Raw genomic sequence first — 20,160 nt, 5'->3', positions numbered from 1 at the left:
CTTCATGATTCCCCGTGGGACTGATTTCCCCAGTCGCCACAAGGTTGATCCAATAAAAAAATGCTCTCCTTGGATAGTACTTACTTCACTGTTATCACAAGTGTCTGGTATACTCATCCTTTGCTTCCTTCCTTTATGCTTTCTTTTCTTAGCCATCTTCTTCGGTTGAGTTCCTAAAACAGTGAGGAGATGCCTGCTTCTTGCCTGACTTTTCAAATTCCTTATGATTGATATGGTCAGGTCTGAAATTGATATGGGCCTTTCGGGTTCTGTTGTTGGGTTTGAAATGATGGCATGGTTTAATTGCATGCTGGACTCTCCATGTGTAGCACGATTCACTAATCTAGGAACGGGATTAGATGGAACCATATTAATTTGTGGGCCAGCCATTTTATCTAGCAGATTTTGGGAGTTCAACTTACTCATACTGGATTCAGAAATGTTATTTCCATGTAAGCTAAGGACGGTTGGATGAGTGGGATTAAGATTTTCGGGATGAGAGATGTGAAGAGGGTTGATGGGTTCCTTTTGGGATAGTGTGCATTGGGTTAGGTGTTGTAAGAGGGAGTGTAAATGTCACATCCACCCAGCCGATACCCTATCTGGCATACCCGGGAATGTGATCCACAGCCCATGGATCAAAAATCGAGGGACCATGCCTCCCACATACACGATAACACAATCATGAACAATGATAATCAAGGTAAAAGCAATAAATAACAAATATCATGAATAAGGTACGAACAGAAAATCAGAGTGCGAATTTAAATGATACCAAGTGTATAAGTATGATTATAAGAAAGAGAGAATGAGCGAAAGTCACTCTCTCGATGGCAGCTGAAAAGTAGTAAAATTCAAGTTAAGTTACAATCCAACATCTAAGAGTAACTCGAGTGAAAGTTAATTACTTATCCTAGTGTTTAACAAAAATCCAGGGGAATGGGGCACTAAGCAAGGGTTTCTTCTATCTTAATAATTATATCTTCATAAGTGTGGACGAAGAAAGCCCAGCACGGCCGCTCCCTCACCACAGTGGGGCTAACCCTGGTACGCAGTGTAATCCTCCTCAGCACTATAACCCTGATCTTCACCGTAGCTACCACCCGGAGGGTAGTATGTGGAATCATAGTCCGTCTCATAGGGTGCACCATCGGAATCTTCAACACCTGCGGGATAATCTAACAAACATTTGCACAAAAGGAATGAGTTCAAAAGAACTCAACAAGGTAGTTATTCCATAATTCATAACCATATAAGTACAAATCATAACATGATGAAATATGATATGAAACACATGATGCAAGTATGATACTAACTTTATGAATGTAGATCTCTATGGTAGACATGCTTTAAGTCATAGCACCATATCTTTGGATAGGTCGCACTCACACACACCCTCAACCATTTAAGATATCTTGGGTTGCCGGTTGGTAATGGGTCCTGCATCCCTCTCGGACAATCCGTGGCTGGGGTTTCGGTCACCACTCTCTCACATCACCATTTGGTCTAAGTATCGGCGCATGTCAAGGTGAAGCCTAACCCAATGCAAGTCATCTACTCAATCGTATCAAGTCAGATCCAGATACGTTCATTCCTCCTCAACCATTTAAGATATCTTGGATTCCTTTCCGGTATCCTTCACACTAGAGTCGGCGTATTCCCTCTCAGATTACGGACTCATCAACTCTATTGGTCATCCACAAATAGTAGACGGGAAGCTCTCAATTCCCCTCAATGAAAATAATATGTAAATAATTCAAATGAAATGGAAGGATGAGATTGTATGAAAAGAATTCAAATGAGAGGAGAAAATAATATGTAAATAATTCAAATTAGAAACAGCTAGGGAAATGATAAAAAATCATCCTTATCACGCCTAATAGCTTGTGTATGGTACATATGAAACTGAATCACCTAATCTGGAGCATCAAAGTTCTTATAAAGTGCTCTGCTACCCATTAGAGTATCTCTACCCAAGTTGAGTAGGCTACTCCATTGAATCCATTTAGTTTCAGAATAGATGTCCATATTGTTGCTGCAAAATTACATGCAAAAAACAAATGATCATGCGCATCTCCTTTGCCCTCTTGCATAAGACACATGCGGCAATCCCAATTATACGGATTCACATCCTCTATAATTCCCATCTCTTGCAATTCCTATAATTCATATCTAGGATTGTGACATGTGGCAATTAATTATTCAACGGTCACAATTAAAACCCAACTAGGAATTGAATCTAATTAATCCCTAAAATTTCTATCAATTTCGTCATCGTCTTTTATTGAGTCTTAATTTTAAGGAGTTATTAGATTCAATTCCTAATTGGGTTTTAATTTTGATCATTAGATAATTAACTGCCACGTGTCACAATCCTAGATATGAATTACAAGTGTTGAGAATTGTAGAGGATGTAGATCCCAATTACACACTTGAATATCAACTTGTCACGCATTTGCAGCTCCTCCTAAGCAGCTAACCATGCAATAATTGAGAACTTCTTCTAGATTTTGGTGCACCAAATGAATGAATGCTAAGCTACCATCGGGCTTCGCACTCGTGTCACTTCACATGCAATCTTTAATGAATAGAGTCCGGATCAGCGACCCCGACGCTTCCTGACCACAAAAATCAGTGGGGCCCACGGTGAAAAATAATTTTTAGAAAAAATAAAAATAAAAAAAATTTCACCAGTGGGACCCACTGGTTTTTGTGGTCAGAAAGCCAAAGTGCTCCCCCGACGGGGAGATGATCCGAATTCTAATGAATACAACCCCATTGTAGAGGGTTTTCAAACTCATAAGTCAAGTTTCTAGCCTTAAATGCTGTAACAAACAGTTGCAGCAGTAGTACTACTGTAGCATCCAATACTGCAATTACAAATAGCAGGATTGATGTAATGCATTACTTCCATTAAGTAATATATTTGCTTCTTTATTTAAAAAATAATAATAAATAAATAAATAAATAAATAAAATATTTATATTCCCTTCCCACTTTTTTGTTTAGCTCTGCAATCACCTACTTTATGGGAATTGGATGATATTGCACACCGAGATATTTAAACAAAACGCTACCATGATTGAATCCCAGCAATTCGCGAGGAAGATGTGTGATTTCTTATGATTGGCTTTACAACGTTTTGAAAAAAATGACTAATAAGTCTATCATGTTTGTCATGACTTCCTTAAAAATGCGAAGCCACATTTGGCCAGCCAAAAAATTTACGATCTAGGCTCATCAAGCAGGTCAAATATACACAAACATACCCACTACCAAGACTTGTACCTATGATCAAGCATTTCAAGTATTCAACAATTGCTCCTATCTTAAGAATTTTTTTAATAACATTTATGGGTTCTTTTTTGGCAGCTAAAGTGCCCCCCCCCCTCCACCCCAAAAAAAAGAAAAGAAACAAAGAAGAAAATTTGAGCCCATGGCATCTTACTTATGAGGTATTAGCCTTTGCTAGGAGTGTAGATTTGGTTCCGACTTGAACTTGCCCTAGTATGCCTTGAGTCCGATCAGGGTTTGGGTTAATTTTTCAACTTTGAGGGTGGGTTAGGATTGATAAATGCAAACCCTAGGTCAAGATTGGGTTGGATTAGGGTTGAGGCCTTTGCCTAGACCAACTTGGCCTTGCCCAACATTGATTTTAATCCTAAACTAATTAATGATTTATGGTGAATGAGGTGACTAATGCATCTTCTTGAAGACATGAAACCTTTAGTTTGATGTAATGGATTAGGTTTTAGAATTCTGTATAAACCATTGATGTTTAAATTTAGAGCAAATTACACTCACCCCAAAATAGAGGTCTTAAAGCACTTACACCCCCACTTTATATTTAAAAAGCATAGAAACCCAAAATTAGATTTTCATTAGATATATTTGTCCAATTTGTCACTGAAAACCTTTCAGACACCGTTTATTATAATGATATTTTTTAAAATAAAAAGTGATTTAACTGTTTTTAGTGATAAATTTGATAAATATATCAAATAAAAATTCAATTTTGGGGTTCTATGCTTTTTAAACATAAAGTGGGGTGTTAGTACTTTAAGGTCTCCATTTTGAGGTGCCAGTGCAATTTGCTCTTTAAATTTGTCTTCAATATGATTAGTATATGTAATTTCTTGACAAGTATTTTAATTAGACATACACTAGTGTGTTAATGTCAATCGTTTGGATTGATGAAAATTTGGATGTTACCTTTTATTTTAAGGTTTCAAAAACCTTGAAACTCTTTTAAACACCTCCCCATCCACACCCCCCCCCCCCAATAAAAAATAATAAAAAACCCTTAGAACTCTAAGGCTACATTTGTTTGCTGGAATAAAGGTGGGGTGGGAAAATTTTTGAAAAAGCAAAATTTTCCTTTAAATCTTACAAATGTAGTTTGTTTGGTTCTTGGGGTGGGAAAGTTAAAGATTTAAAGAAACTTGTCTGGTGAGGTGGCAAACAAATTTTTCCACCCCAAGCCTTTTTAAAATCTCACAAAATATGTGAGACTTTGTGGAAAAGTAAAAAAATGAGACCGCACAATTATCACTTCTCCACTATACATTAGACCCATACATTTTTTTTTTTTCTTTTTCCACCCCACCTTTGTAAACAAACGCAGCCTAAAGGAATGCATTTTTTATTGTTCTCTTTAATGCAACAAGAGCAATCAACATCAACCTAGTCTAACTCAACCCTATCCAGGTCAATCAGGGTTGCCCCAGGCTGGACAAAACCCAACAAGGTAGGAATGTAGGACCTGATTTAAAACTTTTTAATCTTCAACCAAGGTAAGAACAAGTTAGGGCTAAACGGTTGAGTTTTTTCAACCTGCTTCACCTTAGCCTTTGTCAATTGAGGCAACCATTTGGATCCCATTTTTGGGTTCTCATCTCAAAGACGAAAATGTGGAAGGGTCTTAAAGGCAAGTGACAAGCATTTACTATTAGATCCGATAGATACCATTAGTTTTGGCTACCATTCTTACAAAGGATAGACATAGCAATCCAAATAGTGACTCAGGCAAGGAATTATATATCGGCGAATTTCGGGAAATTCACCCAGTTCGCTGCATAGCGAAACAAATTCAAAGCCGAAATCGAAATTGCATTATTTCGCCGAAAAATCGCATTTTTTTCAGTTTAGTGATCACTATTCACTACCATCGGTGGAAAATCTGTATTGAAGAGCATCAACCACTCTCATGGCCTCATCTTCTCCGACTCCAGCTGCACCAGCCCATGATCGGTGCCTCTCTATTTTTCTTTTTTTCTTCTTTCTCTTGTTTTCCATTTTATCGTTTTGGTTTCACAACTTGTTATGCTAGATCTGTTTGCTCAGAGATCCATACACTATTAGCATAAGGGAATGAGGGGGGCAAGATGAGTCTTCCAATACAGCCATCTGTCCACTGGAGCTGAGGAAGAGAGCTGGAATTTCACGTTGCCGATGTTGCAAATCAAACTCCTCATGAGGCAAAACTGAAGAACTGAAGCCCGAACCGAATTCCCCACCTGAATATCGGGGACAAGTCGGCAAAATTCGCCGGTTTCGCCAAGGGGCGAACCGGCAAACTCCACCAACATATCGTTCCTTGGACTCAGGTGGTAAAAATCCAACACCTCCAAGTAAGAGGTCAAAGCCGAATTTCCTTAGGGCTAAGGCGATGCCCAACTTTATATAATGCAATGTCCGATTGGAAAGTCAATTGATTGATGTGACCTGTAAATGCATTTCTATTATTTGATGTGATGTTGGGATACTTTGTCACACATCTACAAAGAAATGGACCTAATATTTTTTATTTTTTTGTGGGAAAGGTAGCTTATTGCCTTGGGGTGGGAACCAAATTACTAATATAAGCCACCGAGTGGTCCCCGTGGAAGGCAGGTTTTTGGACCTAATATTGGTCTAATCCCTATTATATAAAATCTTCCGTAAAACCGTATACCGGTATACGGACCAAATGATTTTTTAAAGTTTTCCAGGAGTAGAGAGAACAGCAGAGGAAGAGCAGTAACAAGAGGAAAGATTCGCTCCCAGAGGAAGAGCAGTAACAAGAGGAAAGATGGAGCTCGATTCGAGTAAGTACGCTTTTAGTTTATTGTCGACTGAAGTTCTGCTTGGATGAAGTTATCAAAATGTTATATCAATTACCCAGAATATGGAAAAAGTTTCCATAGTGTTAAGATCTTTGCCAAACTTGAACTCAGGAAAGAACTGGAACATCAAAACCATGATATGATATCATCGATATTTTATTCTCTAGCCTTTTTTGCTCTTCCATCCCAATTGCAGTTTTCGTGCTGATCTTGATACTCCAACCATGGCTAAAGAAAATGTTTTGTGGGTGTAATTGATGAAATTTTTAAGTGGGTTTCAAGTAGATGACAATCGGCAATTCACCTCCTAACGAAGTCTTTCTTTTCCTATTCGTTCTTTTTAAGTGGGTTTCAAGGATATGACAATGGAAAATTCCTCACCTAACGGAGTCTTCCTTTTCCTATCTGTTTTTCCTTCCTTTTTTTTTTTTTTGGGGGGGGGGGGGGGGTATTTCCTAATCTCTTCTGATTTACTTACTTGTAGATTTTTTAGTATTTTGTTCTTTGATTTGATGGAAGGCTGCATATATTGTTTATGATTGGATCTTATATTGGTGCAGAAGATAATAATTCATAATGTTGTGTGGCAGTGGGACTGGAGAATCCTAGGGGTGAGGACACTGGTACCACAGAGAGTTCCTGTGGAGCAACATCCATTGTGTCTGTAGGTGATGTAAATAGAGAGCCGTATGAGGGGATGGTGTTTGAATCTGTGGAGGATGCAAAGACATTCTATGATGATTATGCTAAAAGGGTAGGATTTGTCACCCGTATTGTGTCATCCCGTCGCTCGGAGCGTGATCGTTCCATTATATCCCGGCAACTTGCATGTAACAAGGAGGGATTCAATCTCAATAGTCAGAGGGTAGGGCGTGTTCAAATTAGGAAAAGACAGAGCAAACGGGAAGGATGCATGGCTATGATTCTGGTTAAGAGAGAGAATCATGGAAAGTGGGTTGTTACAAAACTTCAAACGGACCACAACCATCCATTAGAATTTTCTTCTGGGAAGGATTATTCAGCTCCAGTAAGTTGTTTTCACATAATGATAAGATATAATGTAGAAGTCATTCTTTAGTTTTTTCCCACAATTTTATTGTTCAGTCTTCCATGTCTTTCATTTTCATTGTCATTCAACATTAATGGCTTAAATATTTTTCTTAGGCTTTAGGATAATAGTACGTTGATAGAAATCTTACTCCGATGATGCAGAATTTTGCAACTGTAAGACCTGTGTTACATAATTACAATAGGAAGGATATAGCAATTTTGCAACTCAAGTAAGCATTATTTAAGTATTTGGTGTCAGCTATCCAAATCCTGGCATCTTCTGTTAAATTATAGCAATCTTGTTTTTAGTTGTCACTTCAAGGAGTAAGTTATTTTTAGTTTTTCTCTTGGTTATTTAACACACTTAAAACTTGCTTCCTTCCCCCCCCCCTTTTTCCAGTCTTTCTAGCTAGTGAATGTGCTGATCTTTTTTGCACATGGGGGAAAGCATACCTTCACCTACTAGTGCTACAACCTAGAATTCCTGAATGTATTAATATATACCAACCTTGGAGTTAAAACTGTACTGCTACAGTGAGATGGTGGAAGGATGATGAGCTGATTTGGTTGCAAATTTGCATTAAAGTTCTAACGTGCTGTTCAAATGTTAAATATTTGCCGGATTGTTGTAAATAGTAGAGTGTGAGATGTGGTTTGGACTTTGGGGAGCAGGGTTTGAGGAGTTAGTCCCTGTGTGGCAGGTTCCAGTGGAAGGAAGAACTTTGATAGATGCTCTAGAGAGAATCTTTGGGTGCTTTTATAGAGGTGTAACTCAGGTTCCAATTGGGGAAGATAATTGCACCTGGATTGAATTGTTCTCTTAAAGTGGTTTGAACTTGCAAAGATTTGAGGATATAATTGCTAATTACGAGTAGAGGTTTAGTCAATGTCGTCAAGTGGATGAGACGCATTGCATGGGAACCACAGTAATTTTCTCAGAGCAACAATTTGTTCACTGTTCTGCAACTAGCTGAAAGTTCTCAAGCACTTGGATACTGTTACAGTTGCTGCAGTTTCAGTACACCAGAACTGCAGGAAGAAGAGAACAGGAGAGTGAGGAAGAAGAAGAGGGGAGAGAGGTTGCACTTGATACCTTTCCCCCCAGATAATATTTTATTAATAGCAAAGTAACTAATCCCATTCTAGGACTTATTTCCTAAACTGAGTTACACGGAAAAATAGAAACTAGATATTACTTGATAGAAAATATAAACTAAGACTAGACTGGGTTTGCTTGTCAACCAAGCTACAAAAAATAGAAATTTAAGCCAAAATAGAAAGTTATCTCCTAATCTAATAAGTAGAAACTAAGGAAATTAAATAAAATCTGAGCAAAATGAAATCAGATCTTATTCAATATAGGGTGGACCCTACATATTGCGGTTACCACTGAAGTGGTAAGTCACACATATCATATCTTATCATATACCTCAAGAAGGTAAAGAGTTGAGAAGGGATGATTAGACTTTTGCACTATGCCATCATGTGGGGAAGGATTACCATTGAGCAATGTAAAATTATTTTGTTGTATGTGTTTTTTTTATATATATAATTATACTTGCCAGTCTCCTCTAGGCTCGTGCCCCTTCAACCAAAGTAGTCCATATCTTATTAAAGAAGGAAGAAGTTGTTTTAGGATTGGGGATTAGACTTTTGCACTATGCCATCATGTGGGGAAGGATTACCATTGAGCAATGTAAAATTATTTTGTTGTATGTGTTTTTTATATATATATAATTATACTTGCCAGTCTCCTCTAGGCTCGTGCCCCTTCAACCAAAGTAGTCCATATCTTATTAAAGAAGGAAGAAGTTGTTTTAGGATTGGGGAAATAATGTCTTAAATGAAGTTGTTCCAGGAACACAACCAGGACCGACGAAAACCCACCCGGGTTTCCAGACCAAGTGAATCGAGTCTAGTTTGAGTCATGGGACTACTAGGATTTTAGTAAATATATTATTTGGGAAATTATGTCTTTGTTTTATTTTATTTTAGAAATTAGCTGAGTAGGACATTTGATTCCTACTTCTTTCAGTTTCCTTATTTGGATTAGAGTCCCAATTAGAGACTTAGTCCTAATTTAGGGATTTTATTTATTTATTTACTTAGTCCTGATTTGGCTGACGAAAACCCACCCGGGTAGACGATGAGGTGGTGATACTTGATGATAAGGAGATTCTTCAAAGTGAATGTTTTAGGTACCTAGGTTCAATCTAAGTAAAAAATGTGATTTAAAGGATGATGTTTCCCAAAGAATTAAAATAGGGTGGATGAAGTGGAGAGGTGCGTCCGAGGTCTTGTGTGATCGACGTATTCCATTAAAGCTTAAAGGAAAATTGTATAGGATCGTTGTTCGACCAGCTATGATGTACGGTGCAGAGTGTTGGGCTGTTAAAAAGAATCATATAGATAAACTCAGTGTGGCAATGTTGAAAACATAGACTGAGGTTTCCTAATTAGAATATGATTATGTTTCCTCATAAGTCTAAAGTTTTATTTCTATATTTCCTTTTCCTACTTAGTATAGGACTTAATTAGGTTGTAGCTATAAATACCCTATTGGGGTCTTGTGAATAATATACTTTTAGAGGAACAATTCCTCACATTACAATATGGTATTAGAGCAAGGTTTTGTTTTCATCCTACAGAGGTGCTGTAGAAATTTTTTTTGAAGTCGCTATTCACGTGTTTGTTTTCTTTTTGGGTATCCTAGAACTGTATATTAGGTGATTAAGTGCATGTCTAGGAAAATTTTGTCTAAGGAGTTTGGTATTTAAGCGGACCAATTGTGTCCCTCCAGTCTTTCCTGGAAATTTCCTAGCGTACTTTGATTCAACAATATACCAATTGGAGGTAACCTGAGGAGATACTTTTCACGTGAATTAGTGGGAGTAATTTTGAAAATAGAATTTGATTAAATTCGCACACAGATCCTTTCGAGAGAGACTTTCCCTTCTCTGGCTCAAGTTTATGCCATGGTAGATGCCGAGGACAGTCGAAGGACAGCTATGGTACACACTCAAACATCTGATAAATCTGCATTGGTGGTTGGTTATGGCAATAAAAAATCTAGTTCTGGTAATTTTCGCCCTCCAGTAAAGTGCGAGTATTGTTGAAAAGAGCGTCATACAAAGGAGTGTTGGAAGTTGCATAGACGTCCAACAAATTCCCGAGGAAGAGGTGGAAATGGAATCAAGGGCAGCAATCAAACATCTGCAAATCAAGCCAGTCCTGACACCCTGAGTACTCTAACACCTCTTTCCTCAGATGAGCTCCAACACCTTCGCCAATTGATGTCCAGACTTGACTCATCTTCTCCAATACAGACTTCCAGTACGAGTATAGCCTCTGTCATTGATCCTTCTGTTGATCCACAAATCTCCACAACTATTTTTGGTTGTCACAATATCAATTTGACTTATCCCTCCTGGGTAATCGACTTTGGGGCAATCGACCATATGACAGGCTTATCTACTTTGTTTCATACTTATTCATCTGTCCCTATTACTCAGGATGTTCGAATGGCTAATTGGTCTCTCTCCCCAATCTCTGGGAAATGATCTATTATATGTTCACCTTCTCTTACCTTATCTAATGTTATGCATGTTCCTAAGTTTTCGGCTAATCTTTTATCTATTAGTAGCCTTACTCGTGATATGAAATGCAAAATAACTTTCTTTCCTTCTCATTGTGTGTTTCAAGACCTGGAAAGAGGGTTTATGATTGGCAAGTAGTAGACGAAAGGGGGGCTCTACTTAATGGATGGGTCCCCATCAGCTCTTTCTACGGTCTCTAGTTCCACCTCCCCTGCACTTTTTACCTTATTACAGTGGCATAGTCATCTTGGCCACGTTCATTTACCTATTTTGCCCAAATTATTCCCTTATCTGATTAAAATGTGCAATTTAAATAATTTTTATTGTGAGGCATGTATTTTGGCCAAACAAACCAGGCATGTTTACCCTATTTTAGATAATCGTAGTAAAATTCCTTTTTCAGTCATCCACTCTGATGTGTGGGGTCCTTCTCGGACCGCGTCTGTATCTGGTCATAGATGGTTTGTTACCTTTATCGACTGTTGTACTAGGACCACATGGGTTTACTTACTTCACCAAAAAAGTGACGTATTCTCGTGCTTTCAAAATTTTCATAATATGATTAGGACTCAGTTTGGGGCGACAGTCAAAATCCTTCGTATGGATAACGGAACTGAATACTTGGGTGGCGCATTCCCTTCCTACTTAGCAAATCATGGCATCATACACCAAACTAGTTGCGTCGACACTCCACCTCAAAATGGTGTTGCCGAACGCAAGAATAGACATTTACTTGAGGTAGCACGTTCCCTCATGTTTTCTATGTATGTGCCTCTTTGGTTTTGGGGTGAAGCCGTTCTTACTGCGGCATATTTAATTAACCTAATGCCTTCCCGACTCTTAGACCAACGCTGTCCCCTTGAGGTTCTTTTAGGAACAACAGTTTTTACAATCTCACCTAAGGTTTTTGGATGTGTTGCCTTTGTCCGGAACCACCATGTTCATGGAAAGTTAGATCCTCATGGGTTAAAGTGCATTTTCTTGGGTTATCCTCCTATGCAGAAGGGGTATAAGTGTTATCATCCTAGTTCTCGTCGTTTTTTCATCTCTATGGATGTTGTGTTCCAGGAACAAATCCCCTTTTTTTCCCCTACACCTCTTCAGGGGGAGAGTTTTAGTGATGAGGTTCCAATGTTGATTCCTCCTTTTGATATTTCTCCTGAGATTCCTACAGATGATCCTCCTTTGGAAGATGGAATGACCGGACAGGAACAACTAGTGGATGATATACAGGGGGAGACTAGACCTCTGAAGACCTATCAAAAAAAGCAACAAGTGACCCCTTCTGAACCAAGCCAATCAAAAGCTTTGGTTCCTGGCCCCGAACAATCCGTTCCTCCAGGTGAGTCTATCTTTGACCCTTCTTATAATCCTACTTTAGACTTACCAATTGCATTAAGAAAGCAACCTCGAACTTGCACCAAACATCCTATTTCCAATTATGTTTCATATCAGTCTCTATCTCCAGAATTTCAAAGTTTTATTTCCTCTTTGTCCTCTACTTCTATTCATAACACTTGGCAGGAGGCATTATCTCACTCAAACTGTAAAGAAGCTATGGATGAGGAAATGCAAGCTCTGGAAAAAAAACAAAATGTGGGACCTGGTGACTTTTGCCCATAGGAAAGTAGACTGTTGGGTGCAAATGGGTGTTTGTGATCAAGTACAAGGTAGATGGGACTGTTGAAAGGTACAAAGCAAGATTGATGGCCAAAGGTTTCACTCAGACTTATGGCGTTGACTACCAGGAGACATTTGCCCCTGTTGCCAAGATGAACACAGTTCGTACTATTATTTCATGTGCAATTAATAAAGGGTGAAGTTTACAACAATTAGATATGAAGAATGCATTTTTGCATGGAGAACTCCAAGAAGAAGTATATATGAATATACCACCCGGGTATTCTACTATAGAGGCTTATAGGAAAGTGTGCAAGTTAAAGAGGGCTTTATATGGGCTGAAGCAATCTCCAAGAGCATGGTTTGGAAGGTTCCATAAGGCAATGATATCTAATGGCTATAAGCAGAGCAATGCAGACTACACTTTGTTTATTAAAAGAGATGGTTGCCACTACTATACTTTTAGTATATGTGGATGATATTGTGATCACAGGCAGTAGTGAGGATGAGATTTCAGCATTAAAGACTTTTTTGGGAACTAAATTTGAGATTAAAGATACGGGAAAACTAAGATATTTCCTAGGTTTAGAGTTGGCATATTCTACTAGTGGTGTATCTCTATCCCAAAGGAAGTATACATTGGATCTTCTTGAGGAAACTGGAATGCTAGGATGTAAGCCTGCTGAGACTCCTATTGAGCCTAACCTACACTTGAAGGCAAAGGAAGGAGAACAAGTTGACAAGATAAGGTATCAAAAATTAGTGGGAAAATTGATCTATCTATCTCACACTAGACCTGACATCACATTTGCAGTTAGTCTTGTTAGCCAATATATGCATGATCCCTATTCCTCACATTTGGATGCAGTATATCGGATCTTGAGATACTTGAAGACTACTCCAGGAAAATGAATTTTAATTTCAGCTCATGGACATTTGAAGATTGAGGCATATACAGATGCAGATTGGGCAGGATGTCCAGATGATAGGAGGTCTACCTCTGGGTATTGTGTATATGTGGGAGGTAACCTTGTGACTTGGAGAAGCAAAAAACAGGTTGTAGTTGCGAAGTCCAGTTCCGAGGCCGAGTTTAGGGCGATTGCTCAAGGCATTTGTGAGGTACTATGGCTTAAAGGGCTACTTCGAGAGGTTGGGACAGATTTGGAAGTTCGTATACAGTTATACTCAAATAGTAAATTAGCAATCAGCATAGCTCATAACCCAGTACAGCATGATAGGACTAAGCATGTGGAGATTGACAGACATTTCATCAAAGAGAAGCTTGAGGCTGGGCTGATCCATATCACCTTTGTTACTTCAAACGAGCAATGGGCTGATGTGCTCACAAAGAGCTTGAGCACGAAGATATTCAATTACATTATGATCAAGTTAGGCATGATAAATATCTATGCTCAAACTTGAGGGGGAGTGTTGAAAACATAGACTGAGGTTTCCTAATTAGAATAGGATTATGTTTCCTCATAAGTTTAGAGTTTCATTTTTATATTTCCTTTTCCTACTTAGTATAGGACTTAACTAGGTTGTAACTATAAATACCCTATTGGGGTCTTGTGAATAATATACTTTTAGAGGAGTAATTCCTCACATTACAACAGGCAAAAATGAGGATGCTAAGATGGATGAGTGGCAAAACTAAGGTGGATAAGATAATGAATGATTATATTAGAGTTGGTTTGGGAGTTGCTCCCATAAGTGATAAGCTTTGAGAAAGTCGTTTGAGGTGCCATGGCCACGTTCAATGGAGACCTATAAATGCCCCTGTACGGAGAAGTGATATATTCCAGATTGAAGGAACTAGAAAAGCTAGGGATAGATCTAAGATAACCTTAAGAGAACTGGTGAGAAAGGATATGCATAGCTTAGGCCGAGTATCTAGCATGGCCTAAACAGAACTAATTGGAAGGCAAGAATCCATGTAGCTGGCCCCATTTAGTTGGGAAAAGGCTTATTGTTGTTGTTGTTGTTGTTGTTGTACATGATCTCCTGTTGTTAGACAGGGATTGAAAATGTGACTTGAGTTTATGTCTGTGGGAGCCTATGTGGCTGGTGAGTGCGTGCTCCCTTGTATGCCCCCATCTTATGCAGTTTCATCTTCCCCTTTATTCCTATTCTTCTAGTTCTCCTTCTATGAAAGCCCATTATAGCAGACATTTCCCGGGTTTGCATCAGAAGTTCAACAATGTTTTGAATGGGTTTAAATAGGGTAGGGGGACCAAGGATAATGGTTGAGATTGATACAGAAAATAGCAGATACAGTTTCTGATTTTTGCTATTATAAAACCATTATCAGTTTTTCCTGGTAAATTCTCACTTGGACTTCACCTGGAACAATCAAATCAATCAAAACCTAATAAAAGTAAAAGAGAATGCGTGGAATTCCACAGATTTTTTTTTTTTTTTTTGCTTGAATAGAATAACAAATCTATTTATACTTAAATGAGTACATTCCATGAAAAATTTTGCCACTGTTTTTATATACTCTTTTTTTTTTTTTAATTGTTTTGACATTTAAGCCATTGTCTTGTTAGTCTTCGGCTGAGGTGGACCCAGAGTGATACTGATAGGGTTCCAAACCCCACGTTAACCACTGACTTGGAGATATTATCAATACCTTAACCATGTTAGCCAATGCTGAGAGTCTTCAATGGCTAAATTCCCATATATTGAAACAGATACAAAAATTAACACTTGCTGAAAGTGTTGATTCCATCACAGTGGCTGTGAGTTCCTTCCATACTATCATAATATCCATACAAGCTTCTATTGACCAATTGGTGCCTTTTGATAAAGTGAAAGAGCCCACACCAAACAATCTGGGAGTTCTACTAACCCCATCCCGAAGGGTCCGTCTTGGGGTACACCACTGCATTATGGAGTTGGTTGATATGATGAATATGGGGTTGAAGTTGGTTGGTATTATGAGTATTGTGCTGAAAGAGGAGTAGCTAGGCATTTATGATTTTTATGCGAAATAACTAGGCAGAGTGATATCTTGATTGGGAAATCCTTTTCAAATGGTACAGGCTGTTGAGCCATGAAGATTTTATTTATAGAGGTTAATCTGAAAGGCACATTTTGAATCTGGAGGATCAAGCGCCTGCAATGGAGTTGGACTCAATGCATTGGTATAATCACTACTTGGGATGAACTAGATGGATGGAAACATGAATCGGAGATTCTTGTCTATTGACTACAAGCAGTGCATACAGCTCAGGTTTCAAAGTCAGGACTGGAAAGCATAATAGTTGAGGAGTACATTGCCAAATTCTTCCTCAGTTGTCAAAGCAACACCATATTGGCCTTGGCTTGTATTAGATCCTCTCTAATGCCTTGGGTTGCCTAGATGCTGTGACAACCATGGATTGTACTATATTGTCACTCAATCTGATTTTTAGATCCTCTCTAATGCCTTGGGCATTGCTGAGTTCTGCAATGCTTTTCACCCTTAGATTAATGCTGCACTAGCATCTAGTCAGCTATCTAGTCGACAGACCTATAAGGGAGGATGCAGTATAAGTGGGATGTCTGGTAGAAGAAAGTCAGCAGCAGTCATACGCGTACAATACATTTATAGATACTTTCTCGAAGTGTAATAGTCTCAGTCGGCAGTCAGCAACAATCCTATCAACAGGGAAGTCATTCAGCAGTGGAACCTTTGAGGCCAAACAACCCTTATGCTCTGCCTCAGCTTGGTTCTGACAAACCTCCTGTAAAACCACATGCTGAATTTCAGTGCTTCACAATTAAGGTTATGGATATTTTTTCTCCTATAGTCCAAGTTATTTGATTTCTTTTGCCAATTAGTAGGAAGAATTTGTGGCTATTGATTCGGACTTCTGGAGTCAAAGTGCAATCATTAACCTAGGAAGCCAAGGTCTGTATAATGATGAGGAGCCACAACATTGCTATATTCCTTGTCCATGTTTGACAAAGCTTCTGACAAGGATGATTGGCATCGAAATAGCATTATCTACAGTGAGGCGCAACAACATTCTGGGCACCATCGTAATTGACAGTGTAGTTGCGCTTCCATGCTGTCACCAAAGATGGTATTTGCAAACTTAGTTTAAAGACAGTACCACATCCTAATTCCTACAAAGTTCCGTAGGAGAACAACACTAATTTTCAAGATTAACGATCAAGGTCTACCTACTTACTAGGTACTCTATTGGTGGGTTGATTGACACAGTGCAATGTGATGTGATGTCATACTGTAAAAGACACGTGACGTCCTATTGAGGCGGCCTCAGTTGATTGGTAAAAGTGCACAACATTTTTATGTGTATGTGTGCTCCTTCATAAGGTGGACTTCAAATGAGTTCCTCCTGGTTAAAGACTTTCTGATGTGTTTGTCCCAGCTAATGACCTGACAATCTAGCTTCAACAGATAGCAGGAGCTTTTCTCATCTAGCATGTTCAGTCAGATGGTTTTCTTGGTCCATGTCCAGACTTGTCTCTGTATTCTTTTCAAAGGAGGAGTGTTGATGCAGCAGACTTGACTAGTTGGATCAGCAAGACTGAGTTTGGAAATGCAATCCTTGATAGCTGACCTAGCCTGGGTTTTTGGTCCTACTAGGGTAGAAAGTAGAAAGTAGTGTAGTTAAATTTTTTCCTTCTCTATTTTCACTTCTTTTAATTATTTTGAGTTGGATACTGAGAGATAGGCAGTGCCGTTTCATTTTCATATTTCGATAAGGCTTCCTTTGGTTTTCATTTATTTAACCTTGTAACATGACATTAGAAACACAAATGTTGAATGGAAAGCATTGGGTTTGCGCTACGAAAGTGAGGGTGTGTCTGTGTTTTCTCTTCCACCCAGCAACTCTGAGTTTCTTCTCAGATTGCTCCTCTTCCCAAAGTGGCCCTCCATCAAATTATCTTTGGTGCATCTGCAATAAGATGGCCCTTTTCGAGCAGGTTTTGATCCTTCATCCACTGGGGTCTAGCCGACAGGATCTTAGGGCAGTATCGATGATCTTTTCATACCATTCAGTTAGAATTTTTTGGGGCTGTTACCACACTAGATCAAATAGGGGAAGGATCTAATTATTCTGTATTGCACTTGACCAAAAAAGAAGGCATCAAAATATAGAAATGTGAGGAATATTTGTTATCTTCATGAGACTCAACGGAGGCCTTTTAAATACCCTTCTGTGGAGAAGTGATTTAATTAGATTGAAGGAATTAGAAGAACTAGGGGCAGACATAAGCTAGCCTTTGGGGAAGTGGTGAGAAAAGATATGCATAGCTTAGGCCTTGTATCTAGTATGGCCTCAAATAGAGCTTATTGAAGGAAAGGATCTATGTAGCTGATCCCATATAGTTGGGATAAGGCTTCTTGTTGTTGTTGTATCTCCATTAGAATATGAGTGTTAAATTTATTGCAATCACTTCTTGGCTGCTCTTGTGACTGGCCAGGTCTGTCAACTAATACCACCCTAGGCATTTTGTGAAGGCTCACAGCTTGCTGACTTTATAATAAATCTTCCTCTATACAAATTTCACTATTTTGCTAGTTCTGATCTTAATTCCGTGAATAAACAGATGGATTGAATAAACTAGAAAAGCTAGAAAAATTAGTGACAGACCTCAAGATGATCTAGAGTGGCTTCAATAGAAGGTGATTTGAAAGAGAGATGTTTATATTGTATGAGCATTTGTGAAATAGGCCATTCAGTGTACCTATTGGAAGGAGTGATATTATGTTTGCCTTCAATTCTTGTATCTGGTTTCAAAGATTGAACTGCTCTGACATGCTTTGGTGGCGATTTGAATGACCCCTTTTCTTGAGATCTGTGATGGAAGTAGAGGCTTGTGCCGACCTGACAGCACGTTTACCCAATTGGAGCACTATTCATATACCTTGCATTTTCTTGTAAAGTCATTGTGAGATTTTGGGATATTTGACTAAGAGTTCTGGGCAAGAGTCTGTAACACCATTTTGGGTGTTCTAAGAGGTCTCAATTGTAATCTTCTTAAATATATAGTGAAAGCTTTTCAGTTTAGTCAGTTGATGTAGCACATTACATTGATGTGTGAACCTCCATTTCTGTTTTGTTGTTTCTTTGTGTTTGTTCTAACAAGTGATATGATGTGGATGAAAGTAGTTAAAATACTGTGAATTGAACTGAATATCAGTACCCAAGAAGTGGTGATAAAATATGTGAATGGCTTTGTGGTGATCATAAAGATGGCCATGAAGGTAGTTGAATGGCAAAGCAGGATTTATCCAGCTGAGCCCTCTTGAGAGTTTCTACATAATAAAGAAAGAGGAAATGAGAAGAAAAAAAAGTACACACATCGATCGTTATATTCTAACGTAAGTAGTGGTTAACTTGAATTCTGATTGCCAAATCACCACATTGACATTAAATTAATATGGAGTTTATTCACGTTTACCCAAAAAAATGTAGCTAATGGCCATCACATGTCAGAATACCCTCCCCCTGTGCGGGATTTGTACACACAATTATGATATTACTTTGTCAGTTAATGCATTTCTTCAGATTTGACAAGTCTTTTACCCTTGTGGCTTGTAGCTGTATCAAATTTTTACCCTTTCAGTTATCAGTCTTTCTTTGGTTGCAAGGAGAAGTAAAGGGAAGGGAAGTGATTCCTGTTGTTGTTGTTGTTGTTTTATTTTTTATTTTTTTTTTTTTGTAATCTTTATTTACTTACTCATAAATAGCCCATTTCCTTTTTGTATGCATGTTTAGAAACTACTGTTGTGTTCTGAATATACTTTGATTCTTAGTTCTAGCTGTATATCCATTTCCATGTTGTATTACATGGCTTTTATGTCTAGTGTGTTTATTTATTTATTTATTTCTTGTAGGATGAAAAAGATAAGAAAATCCAGAAGTTATCTGATGAGCTTCGTCGTGCAAACCAAGAATTAGCAGCATGTCATGAGCAGCTGCACTTGTGTATGAAATATATTGAAGAACATACAAACCACATCTCCTGTACAGTTGACCTAGTGGTTCAGAACATCAGAGAACTTGAATCTGAAGACCAAAATCTTCTGCAGCAGAGATAGGATCCAAGCATTTTACTCAATCTTCTGCACAGTGCCTTCTTGTATTTCCAGTAAGGAAATACAATGATTGTCAATACAGCAGCATAGTTTGGATACTTAAAATTTGATAATTAGCTTAGACACCTCTGTTTCTGAAGGTCTGTAAATCCATCTATGTCCAACCTAATGTCTGTCTTGAGATTCATCTCAATGTATATTTGAAAGTGATACCCCTACTTAGAAATTCAAATCGAAGGGCGTGAGAAACCTTGCATCAAGAACAAGCCCCTGTTTGACATTCTCATTCTTCTGTCTGGAATAGTTTCCCATCAAGTGAAAACCCAAAAACCCAGAATTATTGTGTAATCTTGTATAATTTCCAATGAAAGGAAATCCTAAATTCTGGATACAACTTTGCAAGTGAAACTTCTACTGGTTGGACCACTTAAGTTCAATGTGTGGTGTTGCAACGGATTTTTAGATAGATTCAACTTTCTATACAGTGTGCCTGATCTGTATCCAAAGTGCCAAAAAAAAAATTCTTGAAATTTCTAGTTTCTTTTTTTATTTTTTTTGGGGTTGGGGGGGGGGTTGTGGGTAGAGTTCTTAGTCATAATTTCAATTTGTGAAAATATCATCTAGAGATGCAAGAAAAAGTGTTTGTTATCCATCTTACAAACTGTTTTCAGCCTTTAAGCTATGATTTGATCTGAATTATGGTGCCAAAGGGTTCTAAGAAGCCAACAGATGA

At 38.3% G+C, this 20,160-nt stretch overlaps 1 protein-coding gene across 1 annotated transcript; it reads left to right on the top strand.

Annotated features, from left to right (window-relative positions):
- Window positions 1-5,943: 5,943 nt before the first annotated feature.
- On the top strand, window positions 5,944-19,928 carry LOC149011052 (protein FAR-RED ELONGATED HYPOCOTYL 3-like). The gene is made up of 3 exons (XM_089162067.1): window positions 5,944-6,086; window positions 6,695-7,131; window positions 19,227-19,928. The coding sequence occupies exons 1-3, from the start codon at window positions 6,071-6,073 to the stop codon at window positions 19,428-19,430; spliced, it is 657 nt and encodes a 218-aa protein (XP_089018193.1). The 5' UTR covers window positions 5,944-6,070; the 3' UTR covers window positions 19,431-19,928.
- The last annotated feature ends 232 nt before the right edge of the window (window positions 19,929-20,160 follow it).

Source organism: Hakea prostrata, chromosome 7 (genome assembly GCF_041222555.1).
Source record: "Hakea prostrata isolate BN-2017 chromosome 7, UWA_Hpros_2, whole genome shotgun sequence".
In the NCBI taxonomy this organism is placed as follows: Eukaryota; Viridiplantae; Streptophyta; class Magnoliopsida; order Proteales; family Proteaceae; genus Hakea; species Hakea prostrata.
This window is presented reverse-complemented; position numbering and strand designations above follow the sequence as displayed.